Source organism: Sorex fumeus, unplaced genomic scaffold (assembly GCF_029834395.1).
Source record: "Sorex fumeus unplaced genomic scaffold, SorFum_2.1 ptg000030l, whole genome shotgun sequence".
NCBI classification, from domain to species: domain Eukaryota; kingdom Metazoa; phylum Chordata; class Mammalia; order Eulipotyphla; family Soricidae; genus Sorex; species Sorex fumeus.
This window is the reverse complement of record NW_026606087.1, coordinates 5,850,874-5,874,467: the sequence shown is the minus strand read 5'-3', so window position 1 is coordinate 5,874,467 and position 23,594 is coordinate 5,850,874. Positions and strand designations below refer to the sequence as shown.

General features: G+C 36.1%; 1 protein-coding gene and 1 non-coding gene across 4 annotated transcripts in view; both read left to right on the top strand.

Annotated features, from left to right (window-relative positions):
- The window catches only part of USP47 (ubiquitin specific peptidase 47), a 113,930-nt gene that overhangs the window by 62,891 nt on the left and 27,445 nt on the right, over positions 1-23,594 (top strand). For all 3 annotated transcript variants that reach the window (XM_056115821.1, XM_056115819.1, XM_056115818.1), the window contains 8 exons: positions 9,769-9,864; positions 9,940-10,092; positions 12,349-12,516; positions 15,538-15,669; positions 17,508-17,584; positions 18,157-18,212; positions 21,554-21,666; positions 22,480-22,584. In XM_056115821.1, the coding sequence (XP_055971796.1) occupies positions 9,769-9,864; positions 9,940-10,092; positions 12,349-12,516; positions 15,538-15,669; positions 17,508-17,584; positions 18,157-18,212; positions 21,554-21,666; positions 22,480-22,584 (900 nt within the window). The remainder of the gene's footprint in view (positions 1-9,768; positions 9,865-9,939; positions 10,093-12,348; positions 12,517-15,537; positions 15,670-17,507; positions 17,585-18,156; positions 18,213-21,553; positions 21,667-22,479; positions 22,585-23,594) is intronic.
- On the top strand, positions 11,854-11,989 carry LOC130025625 (small nucleolar RNA SNORA72). The gene has a single exon (XR_008792758.1). It is a non-coding gene; the product is annotated as a small nucleolar RNA SNORA72 (small nucleolar RNA).

Genomic DNA, 23,594 nt, shown 5'->3' with positions numbered 1-23,594 from the left:
TGTAAAATAAACATAAGAAGACTCTGAAAGGTGGAGAAAAGGCATAAAGACTAGGGATCTCAGGACTCAAGGAATGATATGGGGTGAGTTCCCTAGGTTTTCTTTTTGACTAATACGTCCCTTATTTTGGCACTGAAGAAGCTGGCAGCCTGGAAACAGTGTCAGGTACAGAGTTGATAAACCTACTGTCTCTTAACACAAAGACCAGGATAAGGACAACCTAATAAGGTAGAAAACTTTCAGACAGTAACCATTTTGCTCTAGCCAAACACCGTAGCAACCCACCCCAATCCCACTGACAAGTGGAGACTGAGTGGGGAGCATAGACTGGGAAACAAGTGATAGTGACACTGTAACAAAGCTTCCCAATCCACCTCACTCCCCAACCCCACCAGAGTGGTTTCTCAGAAGGGTGAGTAGAAAACTAGTAGTTTAATGCCTGCAGGGTAACAATCTCCTCACTGTCCTTCCCTTGTGGAGTGAGAGTCTGGCTGTCCATTTCTACCTTTTAGTATAGCAGTCTCTTTTTCCTCTCCATCGGAGAAAACCTGGTGGAGAGTTAGGATTTTCACCAGCTCTTGCTGTGGTATCAATGAATACAAGAGAAATAGAAGTTATGTATCACTGGCTCTCAATGCCAAGGTGATATCAGTAGGTATCTACAGAACAGCAGAGTCCCCATCCTTGACCAGCATTAATGAAGAACCTTATACCACCTGGATTCTCAACAAACTTCAAATGAGAAACTTGTACACAAATCTGATAGCAGTTAGGCAGGAACCTTTTCTCTAGCTGGGCAGTCTCAAAGTTAGCTAACTAAGCCAGGAGATTTAAACAAGGTTTCCCTTACATAATCAGATTTCAAGTTAAAAAAGAAAACTTTAATGCCTAGGATGTGGGAAAATCTTACTTTGCGTGAAAAACTATAGTAGCACTCAAATGTCATGTCAGAATTATCTTGATGACTTAAAGCAGCATTATAGAAATACTCAGTAAAAGAATTCAAATCTACCTGAAACAAATGAGAAAATAAAAAGTTTGAAAGAAAAACAGAATGGTAAATTTACAACTGAAAAAGGCAAAAACCAAAACTTGAAACTCAGTGTATAGATTCAGTAGCAGAATAGAGGAGGTAGTGCAAAGAATATTACGGAGAGTTAGAGAGATAGTACTGTACGTACTTACTTGCCTTATGTGATTGACCCAGGATTAACCGGCACCACATATGGTCCCCAAACTCCTGCCACCAGTCATCTGTGAGTGTAGACCCAGGAGTAAGCCCTAAACACAGCTAAATGTGCCCACTCTCCCCAACAAAAAAGCTCCACGTGTATGTGCCCCACCCCATCAATAGAAATAGTTCAATTGTAATAGAAGAGAGAAAACAGTCTCTTTTAGATAATAAAAGGCTTTCAAAGGACTGTAGGACTTGTTACATTGGAATCTGGGAAGAAGAAATGAAGGCAAGACTAGAAAAAGCACTCAAGTAAAGGTAAAACTGTCCCAAATTTAGGGCAAAAGCAAAACTTACTGAGCCAAGAAGCTGGGACCTGAATAGGATAAACCAAAGGAATTCCGTACTAGTTCTAATTGCAGTCACATGTCAGAGGTAGGATATGCTTTGAGAAATGAGTTGCTAGGTTTTTTTTATTGTTGTGCCACTATCATTGAGTATAAGTTCACAAATCTACATAGTTCCATGCCTTCCTGTCTAGGCTATATAATAATATAACTTATAGGAACCCTCAGGAAATGTGGCTTCCATCAACCATTTATTGACTCGTGACTGTAGTCAATTTTCTGAGAACTAAAGTTGTGTCTTGAAATACATCTTGAAAAGTAGCTTGGAAAAGAGAGAAGCTACCTTATTTCTAGCAGTTAAAGACTTAAATTCTATTTTCTTAGTACTTGTTAATAGAAGCTCTGGATAGGAAATTAACATACAGGACTAAAAAATGCCATCAATTTGGTAAAATAATAGATATTCCTAAGATGATTCTTAGAGATACCAGCGTCATAGTGCACCTTGGTTGAAGTATTTGTGTGTTGTATACCAAGAAACACCTTGCTTTGTCCATAAAATAAATCTCGTATTTAAAAGAATAAATTATAAAATGTTTTTATTAATATAATATTAACTTGAAAATCAGCAGAAAGATAACAGGAAAATTACCAAACACTTGAAAAGTAAACAGCATGATACATGGGTCAAAGAGATGTCTCAAGGCTAATTGAAATAGTGTATACTTGGGCTGGGAAGATCACTCTTTAGAACTGTGTATGCTTTGGTTTCACATGCCCCATTCACCCACCCCCATCCCCCAAGCATTGTTAGGAATGACCCCTAAGCAGTGGGTTGGGGCTTGGTTGGGTCCCCTTTCCCTTGCATAAACTTCAAAACAAACCCACAACTGTGAAGTGAAAGAAAGTAACACTTTTGCATCTCTACTTTCTGAAGTTCAGCTAAAGCAGTTTTTTTTTTCTTTTTTTTTTTGTTTGTTTGTTTTTGCTTTTTGGGTCACAGCCAGCAATGCTTAGGGTTTATTCCTGCCTCTGCACTCAGTATGCGTGGGGGATCATATGGGTTGCCAGGAATTGGTTGGCCGTGTGCAAGGCAAATGCTCTACCCTCTGTACCATCGCTCTGTCCCTAGCAGTTCTTAAAAGTAAAAAAAGAACTATTATTTAGTAAAATGCTTTTATTAGGAAATAAAAAGAAAATAGTCTCATTAAATATCTTAAGCTTCCACTCAATCTAGAAGAAGCTAAGAAGTTTTGGGTGTTGGAACACTGTATGACTGAAACCTAATCATGAACAACTTTGTAACAGTGATTCAAATAAAAAGAATTTTGAAAGAAGGAATAAAAAAACTTAAGAAATACAATAAGGAAAAGAGCAGAAATCAATGAAAATTAAAATGGAGATGTAGAGAAAAACCAATAAAATATTTGGAATGACCAATAGAGAACCTGTATTAAGAATAATAGGGACCGGGAGAAAATATATCATATATGGCGCTTTCCTTACACACAGCATACCTAGGCTTGAGCCCTGCGACCCCATAAGATCACCCAAACCATGCCAAGATTGATTCCTGAACACAGAACCAGGAGTAAGCCTTGAGCACTGTCAGGTGTAGCACAGAACTCAAAAGGTAAAAAATTAAAAAATAAAGGAAAGACAAAATTTTCAATATTGTGTTGTAATTTCCACTTGCAAACATCAAAGGGCTTATAAGGGACTACAGCACACAACTGAACAAAAACACAAATTTGTGCACTTAGATGAACCAGGGTGATACACAGGGGTTACTCCTGGCTCACGCACTCAGGATTTACTCCTGGCGGTGCTCAGGGCACCAATATGGGATGCTGGGACCATATGGGAACCCGGGTCAGTTGCATGCAAGGCAAACACCCTACCCGCTGTACTATTGCTCCAGCCCCTGCTTTGAATTTTTAATCACTAGTACATCTCAGGAATAAATCCCATTTAGTTATAGCATATAAAAATGAAAATGAAATACTACATAATCCTTTTTAAAAAAGAAATGACAACTATTTTCAGTGTATTTTATGAAGCTAACTATATTTTGATACTCATCTAGACCAAGACAATTAAAAGTCAAACTATAATTAGTCCAGTTATCAGTCTTTAATAATTGCAGTAAAGAAAAATTCTTAACTGTGAATAGAAGTAAGCAACAAATAAAAATAGTTTTGCATCATGACCAGTAGACTTTATTCCAAATATTTAAAGGCTACAAATATTTAAAAAATCAGTTTTTATAATCTGTCTATTAATAGGCAATAGAAGAAAATCCAGATATGTGTGTGTGCGTATGTAGAAAATCCATATGATCATATCATATCAGACTTACAACAAACATCATATCCTCTGTCCATTCAATAAAGTGAAGAATAGAGGATATTCTTGTCAAGTTGTTAAGGACCTGCTTTTTAAAATCTAGGACTAACATCTTCCTTTGCAGTGATAGTGTTTTCCCCTAGAATTTCAGTGATGTCTAGGCAAGAACATCTGTCGTACTCATTATAGAAAGACCTAACCGATTCAGTAAAACAGGAAATTTAAAGCATACTAATTAAAGGAAGGAATAAAACTGCTTATTTTTAAATAGTATTAATTAAATAACACTCTAGATAACAGAAGTTCTTTAGAAAGCAGATTTTCTATATTGAAAATTATCATTCTCAAAATTCTACATACCCCTCTCCCCAGAATCCTTAAATTAATATGTGTGTTTAGCAAGGTAATACGAAATAGTATCAATTGTATTTCAATATAATGCTAGCAAAGACAATGGAAACTGAAATTTAAAATGCATTGCAATTTATAATTGTAAGGAAAAGATCCTTAATAGTAGGTCCAACAAAATATGTATTGGATTTATATACTGGAAATTACAAACTCTGAAAGGAAGGTTTAGACTGGAGAAACATATTGAATCTTCCCTTTGATTGGAAGATTCTTGTAGTAAAGATATCATACATTTCTCCCCCAAATTTCAATTTTTATTGCTTTCCTCTTAAAATCTGGAAAGATTTTTGACCATCAGTCTACACAAGTTCATTCTAAAATTTATATAGAAGGAAGAGGAGCTCAGAATAACTACAGAAACTGCAAGAAATTTTAAAAGAAATGGAGAAATCGGTATACTTGATTTCAAGATAAACTCTGTTGCTACGGTATTCAGCACTGTGTGATATTGGTAGAGAAAAAGATCAACGAAGCAGAATAGAAAACTTGACAAATTGGATATAATCAAAGTGGCAAACTGATTTATTTGTTCTTTAGGACCCATGTTAAGAGAATAAAAAGTGAAGTCACAGATTGAGGGAACATGTGTCATCACATATCTGAGTGAAGACTAATATATTGAGTGTGTCAAAACGTTTCAAAATACAATAGTAAAAAAACAACTGACAAAGATGATAGACACTGGTTCATTAAAGATAAATGTGATAAATATAGGAAATGATGGTCAACATCACTTAGCGTAATGCAAATTCAAGCCACAGTGAGTTACCACTCTCTACCTACAGAATGGTTAGAGCAAAAATTGACAGCATAGAAAGTTGACAGCAGTGTGGGTAAGCTAGGTCACCCAGACATTCATGATTGTAATATGAAATATAATCTCATAAAATTAAATATACAATTATCATCAAATCCAGAAATTGTACTCTAAATTATTTATCCCAAAGAAGTAAAAACTTAACATATGCATAAAAACTTATACATGGACATTCATAGCATTTATTTCAGTATCTTAAAATTGGAGTAAATCCATATGTCCTTCAAAAACTTAATTGTTTGACTTATACATACAAACTGTAGAAAACTATTGAGCTTCAGTGACTCTGAAGCAGAGCAGAGAAAAGCAACCGTAAAGGGTTGTATGTTATATTCCATTTATATTGCAATGTGCAAATTTGAGAATTGAAAGACAGGTGAATTATTATCAGATTTATAGAGTTGAAGGAACAAAGGGAAGGCACGGTAAATAAATGGTTGTAGCTTTAAAAGGATAACATGAAAATTTCTTGTGGTACACTAGGCTATTCAGTTTCTTGATTTTTCGTGGTAGATAGAAATTGGGTAGAACATGCAGACAAATGAGTACACTAAAATTAGGAAGAAACTGAGTAAAATAGATTCTGTCAATGTCAGTATCCTGGTTGTTATCATTTTGTTAGTCATTAGAGGAAAGTGAGCAAAGTATACAGGGTTCTCTGTCCAAGTGTGCACGGGTTCTCAAAATACATAAGGAGTCTTTGTTTTGCTTTGTTTTGAAGCCACACTCAATGTGTGCACAAGGAACTTACTCCTGACTCTATACATGGGAGTAACCCCAGGCAGTTCTCTGTGGACCATATGTGGCAGGGATCTGAACTGCATGCAATACACCTTCTGTACTGCATCTGCACTCTCTGGATTATTTCTTAATATTGTGTATGAATTATCTCAAAAATAGGAGTTGTAACAGGTAGATGGTTTAGGTAAAAGTATCTGCTAAAACCTTAGATACTCTTAGTATCTACTGAAACAAAATGAAAGCACAACATAAAGACTCTATCTTGAGTATGAATATTATTTGTAAGGAAGACATATTGCTATATGACACTTGGCTACATATTGCTAAGTACACCAAAATCAACTAGGAATAATTAGCCCAATCATCTTTTGTTATTTTGTAAAATAAGTGGAAAACTTCAGATACTTCATAAAACAAAAGCTTAAAGGACTTCAAACAAAACGTTGCTCTCAGAGTGAAATTCTATACAGTATTATTGTCAGAATATAGAATATTGATTATAGACTGGGTCTTGGCAGCTGGACCTTGAACACATGATAAATTATAGAATTAAGGATTAAATGAAACAAGGAAGGATTCATGGGTAGAGAATAGTTAGAAAATGGTTTAGTTAGAAAAATTAGGGACCAGGGAGTACAGCATGTAGGGTTCTTGCCTTGTCCATGATTGACATGACTTAGCACCCCAGATGATCTCCAGAACCTCCCTGAATGGAGCTAGGAGTAAGCACTGAGCACCACTGGATGTGCCCCTCTACCTCTACCCCTTACCCCACCAAAAAAAAAAAAAAGAATATGACTTTAAAACGACAAGAAAAGGAAAAGTGAACTACTGGAAAGGAGATGGATGGTACCATTTAAAATAAACCAACCATATACTAAAAACTTAAGTAAGAAGAAAAGAGGATTCAGGACTCTAGGACAAAAATAAGAAGTTTAAAATACACTAGAAAAAAATAGTGTTCTCCCTAAGTACCAAAAAATATTGTTGTTTTATTAATTTTGGGGTCACAGAGTAGCACTCATGGCTTACTCCTGGCTTTTCGCTTAGGGATCATTCCTAGTGGTTCCAGGGGCCATATGAGGTGCCAGGTCAGCCGCTGGTGAGGCAAGTACTTAATTGCAGAGTAGACAGCACATAGAGGTAGGCACACAGTAAATATTTACTTAACACTCAGCGTACAGTAGTGACTGAGATGAAACAAAATATGTCACACCAAGTATCTATTGAAGGAAAAGAATTTTCAAAGTATCTCAAAAAACAAACATCCTACTAAAATTTGGTCTTAGGATTGGCAAGAATTAATAGAGGATGATAAGTCTTTGTTAAGATTGAAGTTTTTGCATGGTCTTGAAGTACCCTTAAATTTCTTATTAGCTGCAGGAGTTAAATAGTGATTAGATAGTAGAGAAAATGAGCAACACTTTGGCCATGTGATCAGTAGTAGAGATAAGGAAATTTGAGAACTTCTGTGACTCTTTTTGGAAAAGACACTTTGTTAATAGTAAGAATAAATAACCTGAATTTAGTAATATGGAATATCAGACAATCCTACAGGAATCTTTCATAGAATAACATATTGAGAAATACCATTGTCATGAAAAAAAATTTAGAAGCATTTCAGAAAAAAGGACAAAACCAGATCTTTGATTCTTCACTGAGTGGGAATAAATGCTATAAAGGATATTATTAGAATAATTAGTAGAATTGTAATAAAAACTGTCACGAATGAGCAATATTAAATTTGCCTGAATTCAGCAACTACAGTTTAAAAACATCCATATACTTAGTCAAATTATAAATGTTAAGAGTAAAAGTTAATGTGTGGACTATTCTCAAATGATTTCAAAAAATTTAGTGGTAAAGTGTGTGTGTGTGTGTGTGTGTGTGTGTGTGTGTGTGTGTGTAGATAGCAAAATGTTCAATGTTGGTGAATCCTGAGTAAAATGTTTATCTGAATTAAAAAAAAAAAGATGACCCTAGCTCTGTAAACAATTATCTAAAGACCAGTTTATACATATCTTGTTCAATAAATTAAAATTTGAGTAGCAGAAATGTCTACTTCCTCCCTTTTCTCCCTACTGCCTTTTTTTGGTGGGTTTGGGGGTAGGGACACACTTGTGGTGCTCAGAATTACTCCTAATGAGGCTCCCGGGACCATGTGGAATTCCAAAGACTGGACCAGTTTGGCTGCATGTGAGACAAACGCCCTACCTGCTGTACTATTGCTCTGACTCCCTCCCCCTTTATTCTAGATAACTGAGGTTTTTATCGGTATAAATTTTCTGTTCAGAAAGTTTTATTTATTTGGTATCAGTTGCCGTGACCGTGTTGTCAATCCGCAGATATCATTTCTCTTAAGCTTTTATCTTTTTTTCTGTTTTTCCAGAAGTTGTCTTTGTTATTATAAAAATATACCTTCGGGCTAGTGCCATAGCACAGTGGGTAGGGCATTTACCTTGCATGTGACCAACCCGGGTTCGATTCTCAGCATCCCATATGGTCCCCAAAGCACCACCAGGAGTAATTCCTGAGTGCAGAGCCAGGAGTAACCCCTGAGCATTGCCAGGTATGACCCAAAAAAAGCAAAAAAAAAAAAATGCCTTCACTGTCGCGGTCACTGTCATCCTGTTAATCATCGAATTACTCGAGCAGGCGCCAGTAACGTCTCTATTCCTCCCAGCCCTGAGATTTTAGCAGCCTCATCTTTCTCGTCTTTTCCCAATGATTGAAGGCTCTTTCAGGGTCAAGGGAATGAGACCTGGTAGAAAATATATACCTCAAAGAAAAAAATACCACTTTTTAAATGTGTTGTTTCTTATTGCCTCATGTAAAATGCTGGTCCAGTGGGGGGAAAATAACCCTTCTTATTCCTGCCTACTCCTTACCTCTATGTTGCTTACTTATATTTTGACAGCAGAATAAGAGATGGATATGGTCAGGAGCAGTGTACTTGGATAGTAGTTAACAAACTTGGCCAGTTTTCTTTTCACAAAGTGAATCCATTCTGCCAGGTCATGCTTCTTTATTTACCTTTCACAGAATAATATGTACATTATTAAAAAATTTGAAGATACTTTGTCATAATGATTCCACTTCTATTTATGTGACATTGTTAGTTTTGTAAGACTGTGATGACATGAAATTGATGAAATGTGAGATTGTGCAACCCAACCTTATGTATATCAGTGAAAGTTACTTAATTGAAAACTGATGAAAAGTTATTTATTCTCACTGCTTATTCAAAAGTGTTCAGACTCTTGCTTCTATCTTATGGCTATTTGGAAAAAAAACCCATATGGTTCTACTCGGTGAATAAGGCAGGAGCTCTCATTCTACATTTTAAATAAGGCAGTATCAGACATGCAGCGGGAAGGTTGCATAATACTTTTCAATCTTTATAACTAGTGGTATGGTACAGTCTTGACTAACCTTAATTATAGTTATTAAAAAATGATCATTATATTATAAATGACTGGATATTGTAAATTTTTCAGAATTTGTGTTATTCAGAAATGTTTCATCTTACAAGAAAATTAAATACACATAACTGCTTTTCTGAAAAGTATGAAATTACTTTAAAATCTAAAGCAGAGTTTTTATAATTTAGCCAAACACTGTGATATGCAACACTGGCAAAGACATATATGATGCAAAGTGGAATAATTACTTTTTTATGAGTTTTTATATTACACTGTGTTGTGCAGTACTGGGAATGACTTGTCTGATGCAAAGTGAAATAAAATAGTAACTTTTTTGATCAGTTTTTAAAATAGTCTTTTGTTATTGACTATTCTTTCGTTTCTACAACTTGTATTGCTAACTTTCTAGGCATTCTGTTTATGAGTATTTTTGATGATTCTACTGTTTCTATTTCAGAGCTTTATCATTAGTGTGTAATATTTCTAAGTAGTTATTTTTTTTCTAATTAGGAAGAAGCATTACATGCATTTATTCAGCCAGAGATCCTGGATGGCCCAAATCAATATTTTTGTGAACGCTGTAAGAAGAAGTGTGATGCACGAAAGGTAGATGCCATGTAGAAATTAATATTTAATTATTTGAGATAATATTCAGTGTTTAACATATTCTTTTCCTTTTAGGGTCTTCGATTTTTACATTTCCCTTACTTGCTGACCTTGCAGTTGAAAAGATTTGATTTTGATTATACAACCATGCACAGGATTAAATTGAATGATAGGATGACATTTCCTGAGGAGCTAGATATGAGTACATTTATTGATGTTGAAGATGAGGTAAATGTTTCATTTTCTTGTTAAAAGATCTTTTTTATTAATGCACTTTGATCAGTCATGTGTTTAAAAGACTGATTTAACATAGGGCCCTTACTTTTAAAATTGTGTTCGCTTATCCCATAGAGTGTTCCATAACTGAATGTGGGGGTTATGAAAAAATTGTAACAGTGAAATGTTTATGAATGTGGGACAGCCAGAAATTAATTTTTAAAATCCATATAATGAATCCGAGGTGTTTCTGGTAGTGTTGCATTTCTCAGGAAAAAAAGCAGGGTTGCTACTAGAAAAATTTAAGAACTATCTTCAGAAATTTCTGGGTTTAAGAACTGTTAGCTTTATTCCCTGCAGAACAAGTTCTTGGAAAAAATGTTGGTACTTCTTATTTATTGTTTGAATAATTCAAGAACAAACATTCTAAGAACCCACATTATTATGTAGTTGTAATTAAGGTGATATGTTTGTAATGGTGTTGACATTTATGGTCTTGGTATATATAGTTGCTTCACATCATCACTATCTGGGTGTGCCAGACCCCTGTGAATTCAAAATGTGGAAAAAATTTCAAAATTTGTTTGGTGACCAAGAACCACCTCCCCAGGCCTCCCCAGCAGAGTAACATAGAGACAGGGACCACAAACTGATGGTCAGTATGGCCCATTTAATGCAGAGCTGTTAGCATACTTATAGCACATCTGAAGGGATTCCAGGTATGGGACTCCATGTAAGTGTGATTGATCATTTACAGAGAGGTAAAGGGTTTTGGCGGAGGCAATTCTCTTGGGAGTAAAGACTTAAGGTGAAGACACTGTGTCTCCCAGGGACATCTGTATTGCTTTTCTCCTTCCCTTTAATTGTACATATTAAATAATTAAGTTTTCTTCTTATTAATACTTGGAGTTGTTTGGATAAACGCAGTAAAATATAAAGATTTCAAAACTTAGTTCTCTGGGCTCTAAGGGTGAGCAAGGCTTTAACCGTAAATCTCAGACCAAGTCCTCAGGTCAGTTTCGCTTGTCCTTCCCCATGGAGAGCTTGCCACTTAAGTCATAATGGCTTGCATCAAGACCGTGCTTTTATGCTTTCTAGACTGTCCCATTTCGATGCCAGGGTAGCTTTGTTGCTCGGCCCGGGTCTGTCCAGGACCCACAGTGGGACCCCACTTTTGAGGTGTTAGGAATTGTGACAACCAAAGCCTGACTCATGTAATTATGACAAATACCCAGGAGTATATATATTTCAAAGTTAGTCAACTCCCAAATTTTGGAGCACAGCATTGATGTTCTTTCTTTGTTAAAGAGCCTCCTGGAAGGCTGTGTATTTAGAGCTCACCCAGTAGTGCCCAGGGTAGTAATAGTAGTAGTAGTGGATTAAACCTAGACTGGTTTAATCTTTGTAAGACAAGCACCTCAATCCCTGTACTATCTCTCTGGCTCAGCTGTAGTAGAATTTTGTTTGTTTATATCTTGTATCTAATATGCTCCATAGGGATCACTCCTGATATGTTGAGGATAGAACCAGGGTTGGCTGCGTGCAGGACATGCTCCTTGCCCACTTTACCGTCTCTCAAGTTTCTGTAGTATTAGTAATGTTTCCTTTTGGTTTTGGGGGACCACAGCTGGCAGTTCTGAGAGCTTACTCCTGGCTCTGCTCTCAGGGATCATTCCTGGCAGAGCTCAGGGATCAAACCCAGGTTGACCATGTACAAGACAAGTGCTCTGTTCCATAGTATTATCACTCCAGCCCCAGAATTTTTATGTTATTCTGCGAGAATGCTCACTGTTCTGATTTTGTAATAATTAGTACAAGCTAAATATCTGCTGTAATAAGACCATACATGTGTCCCCAGATCTGGTTCTTTACCTACCTAAATCTGGTATTAGAAATGCTTGTGATAAATCAAGGAGGATGTGGGGGAGAAGCATTTTTATGTTAATAGAAGTACTTGGAAAATATTTTTTGTTTAATTTTGTTTTTGATGTCTTTTATTAAGAGAATGTGATTAATAAAAGTATCTTAAACTATGTAAAAATTTAGCAACACAGGAGCTGAAGAAATAGTGTGATAAGTAAGGCACTTGCCTTGTAGGTGGCTAACCTGTGTTCAATCCCTGCCACCCCCATATGGTCCCTGAGTTCCACCAGGAGTGATCCCTGAGCAGAGCGAGGCAAAACAAAAAATTAGCAACACATAGACTTAAGTTATGCTGTATTTTTTCCCTTTTTTAATTTGTAATTGTAAAATTATTATTTTATTAAGAAATCTCCTCAGACTGAAAGTTGCACTGATAGTGGAGCAGAGAATGAAGGCAGTTGTCACAGTGATCAAATGAGCAATGATTTTTCTAATGATGATGGTGTTGATGAAGGAATCTGCCTTGAAAATAATAGTGGAACTGAAAAAATTTCAAAACCTGGACTTGAGAAGGTACGTTTTATAATTTATAGTTTGTAGAGTTTGACTAATCTCTGAGCTGCTACACAGTTGTATATTTTTTGACTGACACATTTTTGGGGGGAAATTTAATTTTTAAAAGCTGACTTTGGGTGTGAGATGTTCTTCTGAGCAGTGCATTGAGGCCATGTCGTGCCCTAAATCAAACTGGGGCCTACAAGCCTGTTTATCAGTCCTTTGAGCCATCTCCATAACCCCTGAACGATGCATGACTTTAAACGTGTGTGCACACACACACATACACACACTCACATATATACACAACATTTTCATTGAGGTACCGGGGTTTTCAATGCTCTTGTATTTTTATATCTTGAAGTATAGTTTTCACGCATGTTGTATATACATTATTCAAGCACCACGCCCATCACCAGAGAGAGCCTACTTCCCTCTTCCACTTTCCCAAAGGGGTCCCCACCCTCTTGTAAGCTCATTTTCAGACAAAACTTTCTGGTTACAGTGATTTGGGCCATTTATTGTTTCCTTGCTATGTTTTGAAAGAAGACTTTTTTGAAAGTTATTTTTATGCTTGTGTTAGGGGTAGGAACTTTCTAATAAGAACCGTTTTAATGTTTATAGCATCGTTTGTGGGCCGTCCAGTACAAGCAGATGAGAGAAGCATTCATTTCTGCCCTGTCGTGCATCACAGCCAGACCACCTGATTTTTTTTTTTTGGTTTTGGTTTTGGGTTTTTTTTTGGGGGGGGGGGTCACACCTGGCGATGCACAGGGATTATTCCTGGTTCTGCACTCAAGAATTACTCCTGGCAGTGCTCAGGGGACCATATGGGATGGTGGGAATCGAACCTGGGTCGGCCACGTGCAAGGCAAATGGCCCTACCCGCTGTGCTATCACTCCAGCCCCCAGACCACCTGATTTTGAGGGTCATAATGTCCCGTTGACCATCTGTTCTCCACACCTGAATATGTGACAGTAACCATATGACCTACCAACAATGATTTTTGATATTGTAGACAAATTATGTCACTTTGGACTAAGCGCTTGTCTAATGTAGCTTTAAGTTGCTATATATTTTGAAAACTTTAAAATTAAATGTATTTTGTTTTTATCTGGAAATCTATTGTCAGCTTCTTATTTGAAGAATCATGACCATTACAGTTAAATAATATTGTTACTTTATTACACAGTAAAAGAAAACAATGTTAAAATATGTTTCATTGTGATTTTATGTAGAAATCATATTACTAACTTGGATGAATTCACTCTTCTCCCTCTTTTTTTAATTTGAAACTATGATTTTTGCCTTTAGAAAACCTCCTTTAAATAGATGTATTCTGTGAGATTATTTAGTCTTTTCGCAATTTATAATCTGCAAGATGTTGCCATTATAATTTTCCAGAAAAAATATGTTTTCTTTTGCTAATACTAATTATGGTGAAAATTTAAAATTATAGATATTTATTGGCAGAGTTTTTTTCTGGTTTCTTTTAGCTTTTTTGTAGGGGAAGACTTGCTTTCATGGCTATTTGTGTTATTTAAAGATTTCCTCCCCTTTTGGTGCTTTGACCTGTTCTCTATGCTTACTGAAGTGATTTTAAGATTTAATAATGAACAATCTATGATAGTAAACTACATACATACTATAGTTCTGACTATAGTATTAGCTTGAAGGCCCGGAGGTACCATGATTTAAAAGTTTACTGATCTGAACATAAATTTTGAAACTTCCTATCTGTGCAGAAATTTTAATTTTAGGAGTGAAAACAGGAGTGACATGGTAGTTTTCAGGTATTTTCAGAATTCTTGAAATTATAATCTTAGTAATTATTAGTAATAATCCACTGAAAATTATTTTCTGGATAAATTAGAATGTTGAGTCATAATTTACCATTGCTCAAATATTTTTTCTAAGCAAAAGATATAAATAAGAGACACTGGTTTTTGTAGAAATTTATAGCACAGCGGTAGGGCGTTTGCCTTGCACGCAGCCAATATGGCTGACCCGAGTTCGATTCCTCCGTCCCTCTCGGAGAGCCTGGCAAGCTACCGAGAGTATCTCGCCCGCACGGCAGAGCCTGGCAAGCTCCCTGTGACGTATTTAATATGCCAAACACAGTAACAACAAAGTCTCCAATGGAGATGTTACTGGGCCCGCTCGAGCAAATCGATGAACAATGGGAGGGCCTTTATTATTTATTTAAATAAAAGAAAACTTGATTATTGTAAACTAAAGCCTTTTCATGTAAAGCTGCCTTTTTAATCTATAAACTTCTTATTTCGATATTTTTTTCTAGTTTTTCTTGGGATGGTATTTTTATCTATAAGATTTCTAGTATCTCAGACTGTCTCTGGAATGTGCCTGAACTTCTGATAGAAAAAAATAACCTGAAACTTGAAAATAAATTTTCAAATCATATACTTTTATTCCATAAATTATTCCTCTATTCCTATTTTTCTTCAGCAAATACTAGATATTTAGTTAAAATGGTCTCTTGTTCCAAGTAATGCAGAATCATTTTACAAAAAAAGTAAATAATTTTAATTTGACTACAGATTCAAAGTTTAAAGTTGTCAAATCAGTAGATCATTGTGTTGTAGATAATCTATATATACATTAAAATATGTTCCATATCATTTTATATTTCATTTTTTGTAAAGGAAATAGAATTTTATTTGAATAAGAGATTGGTATTTGGGATTTATTTTTAATTTTGACTACACATAATCAAAACAGTCTTGTATTTAGCACTTCTAAAATTATTTTTCTCATATAAATAACTTTATATTTCACATGTTTATTTCTAGGGAACTTCACATATTTGAAAGGTGAAGAACTATACTGATTGAAAGTTGTGTTACATAAAATCAATGTTGATTTGGTGTTTTAATTAATTTAAAGCAAAATTTAACATAAAATAAGGACATAGCATACAGAGAAACTAACTTGTATTCATAGAGAATAGGAACTATATACATAATTATGTCTTTTATGTTTCTTTCTTCTCTGAGTCGTTTTTATTTTCACCCCTATAGAATTCGTTGATCTATGAGCTCTTCTCCGTTATGGTTCATTCAGGGAGCGCTGCTGGTGGTCATTATTATGCTTGTATAAAGTCATTCAGTGATGAGCAGTGGTACAGCTTCAATGATCAACATGTTAGCAGGGTAAGGAGAATTTTTTTTTTTTAATTAGTGAGACATCATGAGGTACAGTTGTAGACTTACAAATTTTTGTGCTTGGGTTTCAATTATACAATGATCAACAATGATCAAATACCCATCCCTCCACCAGTGCCCATTTCCCACCACCATGGATCCCAGTATCCCTCCCACCCCCCATCCCCCCCATCCCACCCTGCCTCTGTGGCAGGGCATTCCCTTTTGTTCTCTCTCTCTTATTGGGTGTTGTGGTTTGCAATAAGGAGAACTTTTAAATTGAAAAGTATTTTTATGAAAACAGTGCATGATTTTTTAAATTTTTGGTATTCGTTATAAACCTATATCTGCATATAAATGACAGAATAAGAGCATTTTTTTAGTTTTCGAAAAATGAGTTCTAGCAGTCGAAATCTCACTCCCCACTCTTCCCCCCCCACCCCCGCCATTGATCTGAGGTAAAATACTTGCAACAGTTCCCATGTTAATTGTTTTAAGAATATTAAGTAATAAGCAAGCCGGATTCTGAAAAGGATTCAGCATGATCGACCATATCCACATGGTAACCAAGCTCATTGAGGTTTCTCGGGAGTTTAAGATGCCACTCTGTCTAATGTTCATTGATTTAAAGAAGGCCTTTGATTTAGCTGAGGCTGAAGCGGTCATCGAAGCCCTAGCCAGACAGGGTGTTCAAACTCAGTACATCAGGATCCTCTGTGAGCTGTATTACAGAATCACTACCAGGATCTCACCATTTTACAAGGAAGTGATCATTGATGTCAAGAGAGGGGTTCAGCAGGATGATGCCATTTCACCGAAACTCTTCAGTGCCACCCTCAAGAACGTCATGCGACGACTGGAATGGGAAGGAATGGGAGTGAAGATAGACGGTCAGCAACTACACCACCTCCGCTTCGCTGATGACATCATTCTAATAACACCAAACACTAGCCAAGTGGCACAAATGCTGGCCGACTTCAACCGTGAGTGTGGAAAGGTCGAACTACAGCTGAATCTCACAAAGACAATGTTTATGAGAAATGGTCTCGTTCCTGACTTTCCATTTGCTCTCAATGGAATGAACATCTCCAAATGCAACAGTTATGTGTACCTAGGTCGAGAAGTCAACATGACGAATGACCTGGCACCTGAGTTGCACAGGAGGAAGAGAGCGGCTTGGAACGCCTTTTCAAGAGCGTCGAAGAAATAGCTAAGAGAACGAAGAACCTCCAACTCCGGGCACATCTCTTCAATTCCACTGTTCTTCCTGCATTAACATACACCTCAAAGACCTGGGCCCTACGAAAACAGGATGAGAATGCTATTTGGGTCTCCCAAAGAGGAATCGAAAGAGCTTTGCTTGGAGTATCACGCTTCACTCAAGTGAGAGAAAGAATCCGGAGTTCCGACCTCCGTCATTTCATTGATGAGTAATGGGATGTCAAGTAAAATAATCAAGTGATCAATATTTTTATGAGATACAGGAGTGGGAATGAATAGTTTATTAAAATTGAGCAACTTAAGTCTTTTCTAAGAAGTGTTTTAAGACCTGTATCAGATCAGTCTTTCCTTTTTTATATAAATGTCCCGCGTTAGTTATTTTTGTTCTTATTTTTGTGTTTCTTTGTTTCAATTGGGGCTTGCTGACTGTTCCCAGAGTGCTGTTCTTACCCTGAATCTTTGGCTAACTGTTCAGGTACACTAGAACTGATTGACCTACATACTATTATTAGTCACTTTTGTGATTGGTGTCCATGTAATTTATTTACTTCAGAATCAGGTTACATATTAACAGAAAGATAATGCTGTTATTGAGTTTACAAAAAAGTAATGTAACTACTTAACAGATAACACAAGAAGACATTAAGAAAACACATGGTGGATCTTCTGGAAGCAGAGGATATTATTCCAGTGCTTTTGCAAGGTAAATTAATTTCTAATTTTTTTTGTATTTATAAGATAAAATTAATTAAAATTCTCACTTTTTTTTAAACCATTTAAGTGTTTTAACCTAGAGGTTAACAAACTATAACCTTTCCTTCAGTCTGCTTCCAGTTTTTGGAAATGAAACTTTATTGGAACATAAACTCATCTCTTTAGATGTTGTATATTTTTTTTACTAGAATAGCAAAGTTAAGTAATTGTAACATGGGGCCTGTAGAACATAAGGCTTTAACTAGTATCCTTCCAGAAAATACTGACTCCTGAGTTAACTATGGTGATTGCTTTTTGAACTTTTTGTTTTGAAAACTTTTATGTTTCAAGAGGAGCTATGAAATCTTTATTTTGATTTTTAAATGTAGTAATACATCAAATTTACAAATCAAAGTAAATTTCACCCAGTTTCTTTTGAATGTATTTAACTTGTCCAGCATTAGGAACGCAATTTTTTAATTGGTTGAGACTACAACCAAAAATGTAACTTAAAATGAATATTTGATGCTTAGAAATGGCATCTTTATAATATACTTTGTATGCCTGTTTTGTTTTTACTAGCTCTACAAATGCATATATGCTGATTTACAGACTGAAAGATCCAGCAAGAAATGCAAGTATGTTATTATTTGATTTAAATCTCTTATGTTTATTTTGCAAATTTTATAAACCTAGATAACTTTTTATAGTTTGTTATACCTTAATTTTAAGACTTGCTATAATGATGGATTAAAATACCAACCTAAACTTACACTACGCCCAGAGGATAGCTCCATGGGCTGAGTTCATGCTTTGTATGCAGGATGCCTTCACAGCATTGTTCACCAAGCACTGCTGGGAGCTAGTTATGCCCAAGCACAGAGCAGGAAGTAACCCCAAGCACCAAATATGACCAAAAACAAACAAACTGGACTGTAGAGATAGTACATCAGGTAAAGTACTTGACTTGTACATGGCCAGCTCTTTTGATCCTGGTACCACATATGGCTCCTTGAGCCCCGTGGCCCTTGAGCACAGAGCCAGTAGTGATCCCTGAGCTGCACCAAGTATGAAAACAAAACAAAAGACCTTAGGTAACATGTTCTGGACCTTGCATATGTGAAGATCTGACTTTGATTCCTGGCACCAGACACTCACACTCACAAATAACAGCTTTATTGTAAATTAAATATTTATAAGGTAATACTATATGCAACTTACATGGTTATTATATATGATAGTATATGACCAAGATGCCCTGAATACAGAGTCAGGAGCAACCCTGAATCTCTGCTGGATATGACATCACAACAACAATAAAAGTAAAGTTTTTTAAGTCTAGTTTGCATTTCTAATTTTTAAATTTTATTAAGAATCTTTGGAATAATCCTATGTACAAACATGAATATTTTTCCTTTTTTCTGTAATTATTTTTAAAATTGTACTTCCTATTTGTTGATTCTGATGTAAGTAGTATTGCAAGTAGATAGGGATATGTTGTGCAGTTACTTTTAATACAGATTTATACTCATGGGCTTGCTCATGTTTTTTTTATAATTATATCACTTCCTTTGGTATCAGCATATTTCCTTTGTCAGATACTACCGAACTGTCAGTAAATGTTTTAAGCAATATAATGCTTTTTGTTTCTGTTTTTGTAAACCACCATTAGTTTGTAGCTCCAACTGATTAAGGCTTAGGACTTAGTTTTACTAGTGATACACTGTCATACTGTGGGCTATTCAATAATTCACTATAAATTTGATGAAAAAAATTGAAATTATCATTTCAGAATGTGAATTTAAATGATAGCACAGCGGTAGGGCATTTGCCTTGCACGCAGCCAGCATGGCCGACTCGAGTTCGATTCCTCCGCCTGTCTCGGAGAGCCCGACAAGCTACCGAGAGTATCTCGCCCGCACGGCAGAGCCTGGCAAGCTTCCCATGACGTATTCGATATGCCAAACACAGTAACAACAAAATCTCCAATGGAGACGTTACTGGGCCCGCTTGAGCAAATCGATGAACAACGGGAGGTCCTTTACCTTTTACCTTTTTACCTTTAATTGAATCACCTTGAGTTACAAAGTTGCTCATGATTGGGTTTCAGTCATACAGTGTTTCAACACTCCCTTCACCAATGTACATTTCCCTACCCTCAGTGTCTCTCCTGTAACCTGCAGCGCCCCCACCAGGCCTTTATGATAGGCTCTCTTCCTCTCTTGCTCTCTCTCTCTCTCTCTCTCCTCCTCTCTCCCTCTCCTCCTCTCCTCTCTCCATCCCTTTTGGGCATTATTGTGGTTTGCAGTACAGGTACTGAAAGGTTTTACATATATATATATATATATATATATATGTGTGTGTGTGTGTGTGTGTGTGTGTGTAAAGTCAGGAGCAACCCTGAATCTCTGCTGGATATGACATATATCATATATATGTAAAAGTTTTAAAGGTTTTGCATATATATATATATATATATATAAATCCCTTTACCTACTTTTCACCACTCAGTTCTTGGCCATTTCCAACTAATATTGTCATAGTGGTTCTCTATCCTGACTGCCCCCACCACCCCACCACCACACACATACACAAACACTTGTAGCAAGCTACCAACCATTGACCAGCCCTCCTAGCCCCAGTTTCTTCTGTCCTTGGGTATTAGTCAAGTCTCATACTATGTTTTCTTATATTCCGTGAACGAGTTCAGTCATTCTATGTCTGTCCACTTCTCTTTCTGATAGAGTGCTTATTCTTATTCTTCAGATAAAGATAATATACCTCCCAAGATAATTTGTCCTGGATCATAGTTATCAGGATACAGAGGCAACGTTGGATCTTTGTGTGTGTCTTCTGTAGTACCCAGCCCACCAGAGATACACAGTAGTTGAGTAACTTAGTAGCTTCCCTTTATCCTCTTTTCACACATTTTGTGATGAAGCACCAGAGGGCGCTGTATGTTTAAGATGGATTTTTCTTTTTTAATTTAAGAGCTTATGTCTCAAACAATGGAATTTTCCGTTTCATGGAGGCATGATTTCATTTATACTTTTACCTATTTAATACCTAATAATTATTGGTGTTAGTAAACAGTGTCATGGTCTCCTGTTTAATATTTTTTTTCCGGGGGGGGGGGGGGCGGTGGCTGCCACACCTAGCAACACTCAGGGATCATTCCTGGTAGGGCTCAAGGGACCCTGTAGAGTGATGGAAATCAAATCCAGGTCAGCTGCATGCCCACATATGGTTCTTTTAATACTTGAAATTAACATGAAGTTTTTATTTTAAAGAAGGCAGCTGAAAGATTACTTAGAGGACAAAGGAAAGAGAATTTTATTAGTGAATATTAAGCAGCATTTTCAAGAGTAGTAGCAGCATTTATTTCATTTTATTATATAGCAGGCAATGACCCTATGGGGTGGGTGATGTTAAGCTGTTAATAAACTAAAGAAACCTAAGGCTTAAAAAGTAAACTTGGCCAAGAAAGATCACACAGCTTGAAAGATCACACAGCTATTTGAAGTTAAAAATTATTTTATTTCCAAGTCTTGAATTCTCCATTGTAAAAAGTTTGGTTTATATACAAGAGTTATCTTAGAGCTGAGAGTTATTGCAGATAAATATGACAATTTGTGCGTGTGTATGTGTGTGTGTGTGCATTATTTGTAGGTTCAGACCCAGGGACTCACCCATGCAAAGCATGTACTCTACCATATTCTCCATTCTTCCTTCTCCCTCTCCATGCCTCAGACATGTTAGACATGTACATCACCTTGTGCCTTTTAAACACCAGATTTGTCACATGTCATTATCAGATACCCCTTCACCTTTAACTGAAAGAAAATCATGTTCCAAATTAAGAGATTGGTGTAATGGAGATATGTTTTGGTAGAAAACAAAAGTATTTATTGTAGTAACATCATAGAACAAAAAGAAGCACAAGTTCATTGGTAACATCTATATTTTTATTAATTCATAGAATTTCTAGAAGTAGATGAATATCCAGAACATATAAAAAGCTTGGTGCAGAGAGAAAGAGAATTGGAAGAACAAGAAAAGAGGCAACGAGAAATTGAACGCAATACATGCAAGGTTAGATTTTATAATTTTGCTCTTAATTGGAAAGTCTATTGAAGTCTAACTGCAGTTTTCTTGACTAATTGGGTTCTGTAGAAAATATTATGCTATGTGATCATTAAGCCAGTTGTATATATTGAAGCAGAGTATAATTTTATTCTAATAAAAGCCAATAGCAGGGGCCAGAGCAGTAGTATAGTGGATAGGGCATTTGTCTTTCATATGGCCTACCCAGATTTAATTTCTGGCATCCCATATGACCCACTGACCCCTGCCAGGAGTTACCCCCTGAGCGTAGAGTCAGGAGTAAGTCCTGAATACTGCCATTGTATGCCCAAAAATGATAATAAATTTAAATGTAGCATATAGTAATAATACTCAGGAGTGGTGAAGTTACATTGAGCTGGGCATTGTCATAATTCTGGCACAAGAATAGTAAATTGGTGGAGCCCTTTTGCATAGAACTTGAGTAAAATTTATTAGGAGCTTAAATAAATTTATATTACCTTATGATTCTCTGAAGAATTATAACATGCTGTAAAAATTTTGACTACATTTACATTCATCTCAGTCTTTTCCAAACTAGGGACAAAAGAGAAATGAACTGAGTCTCAGTAGGGGAATGATAATGTAATATATTGCACATGTTTATAAAGAAATATGCCTTCATTTAAAAGTTTGTGAATTTTTAATAATATCTAATACAGTCACTGTAAATTATTAAGACATGAGAATGATTCCAGCTTTTTTTAAAATTTTATTATTTTGAATAATAGGAAAATAATTAAACTTTGCTGAGCTGATTTGATGGCGTTTTATATTTTCTAGATAAAATTATTCTGCTTGCATCCTGTGAAACAAGTAATGATGGAAAACAAATTGGAGGTTCATAAGGATAAGACACTAAAGGAAGCAGTAGAAATTGCTTATAAGGTAGGTTTAATTATACTCTTGGTATTTAATTGTAAATATTTTGGAAAATAGTATTAACTGTTTTTCAGAGTTTTTATTATAATCACTCTAAGTGTGTTACCGTAATCCTGATTTCATTTTAATCATATATCTCTAAGAGATATAACTCTCTTTTGTAAGATAGTTGATTTTGAGAATTTTCACAGTCTGAAAGCTAGTTACGCTTTCTAGAATTCAAGTAGAAGTAGACTTTATGTTTTTTGTTTGGGGTTACAACTGTTAACGCTGAAGGCTTACTCTTCACTTTGTACTCAGGGATTACTCACTCTTGTAGTGCTTAGAGACTTTTTGCTTGGGATAGAACTAGAGTTGGTCACATGCAAGGCAAGTACCTTAACTTCTGTTCTATCTCTCTGGCCCTTAAGAATATTTCTTTTTTATGGGGCTGGAGTGATAGCACAGCGGGTAGGGCGTTTGCCTTGCACACAGCCGACCTGGGTTCGATTCCCAGCATCCCATATGGTCCCCTGAGCGCTGTCAGGAGTAATTCCTGAGTGTAGAGCCAGGAGTAACCCCTGTGCATCACTGGGTGTAACTCAAAAAGAAAAAAAAAATTTGTTTAGCTGATACTTATTGAGGGCCTATTATATAAGACCTTAGAGAAACTCAATCACTTAACTTCCCGTTAGCCGTCGATTTGCTCGAGCGGGCACCAGTAACGTCTCCATTTGTCCCTGTCGCGTGCTAGTGTAGCCCATAGTCATCTTTTCGCTCTGGGAACATGAAGAGCCTCAAACCGATCGTTCATGATCTTGATGAAGAAGTCTGTTATAGATCTGTATCTTTAACAAGAGATATGCTTCATTATCCTCACAGAATGTATACTCCATTAGGGAAAACCGAAAGAAAATATGTAAACATTACAATTTACAAATGTTTAAATCAAAGTTTCCAAACTTATTTGGCCTACCACCCCTTTTCAATGAAAGCATTATTCACTTCACCTGGCAAATTGATCTTCTTTAAGCAAA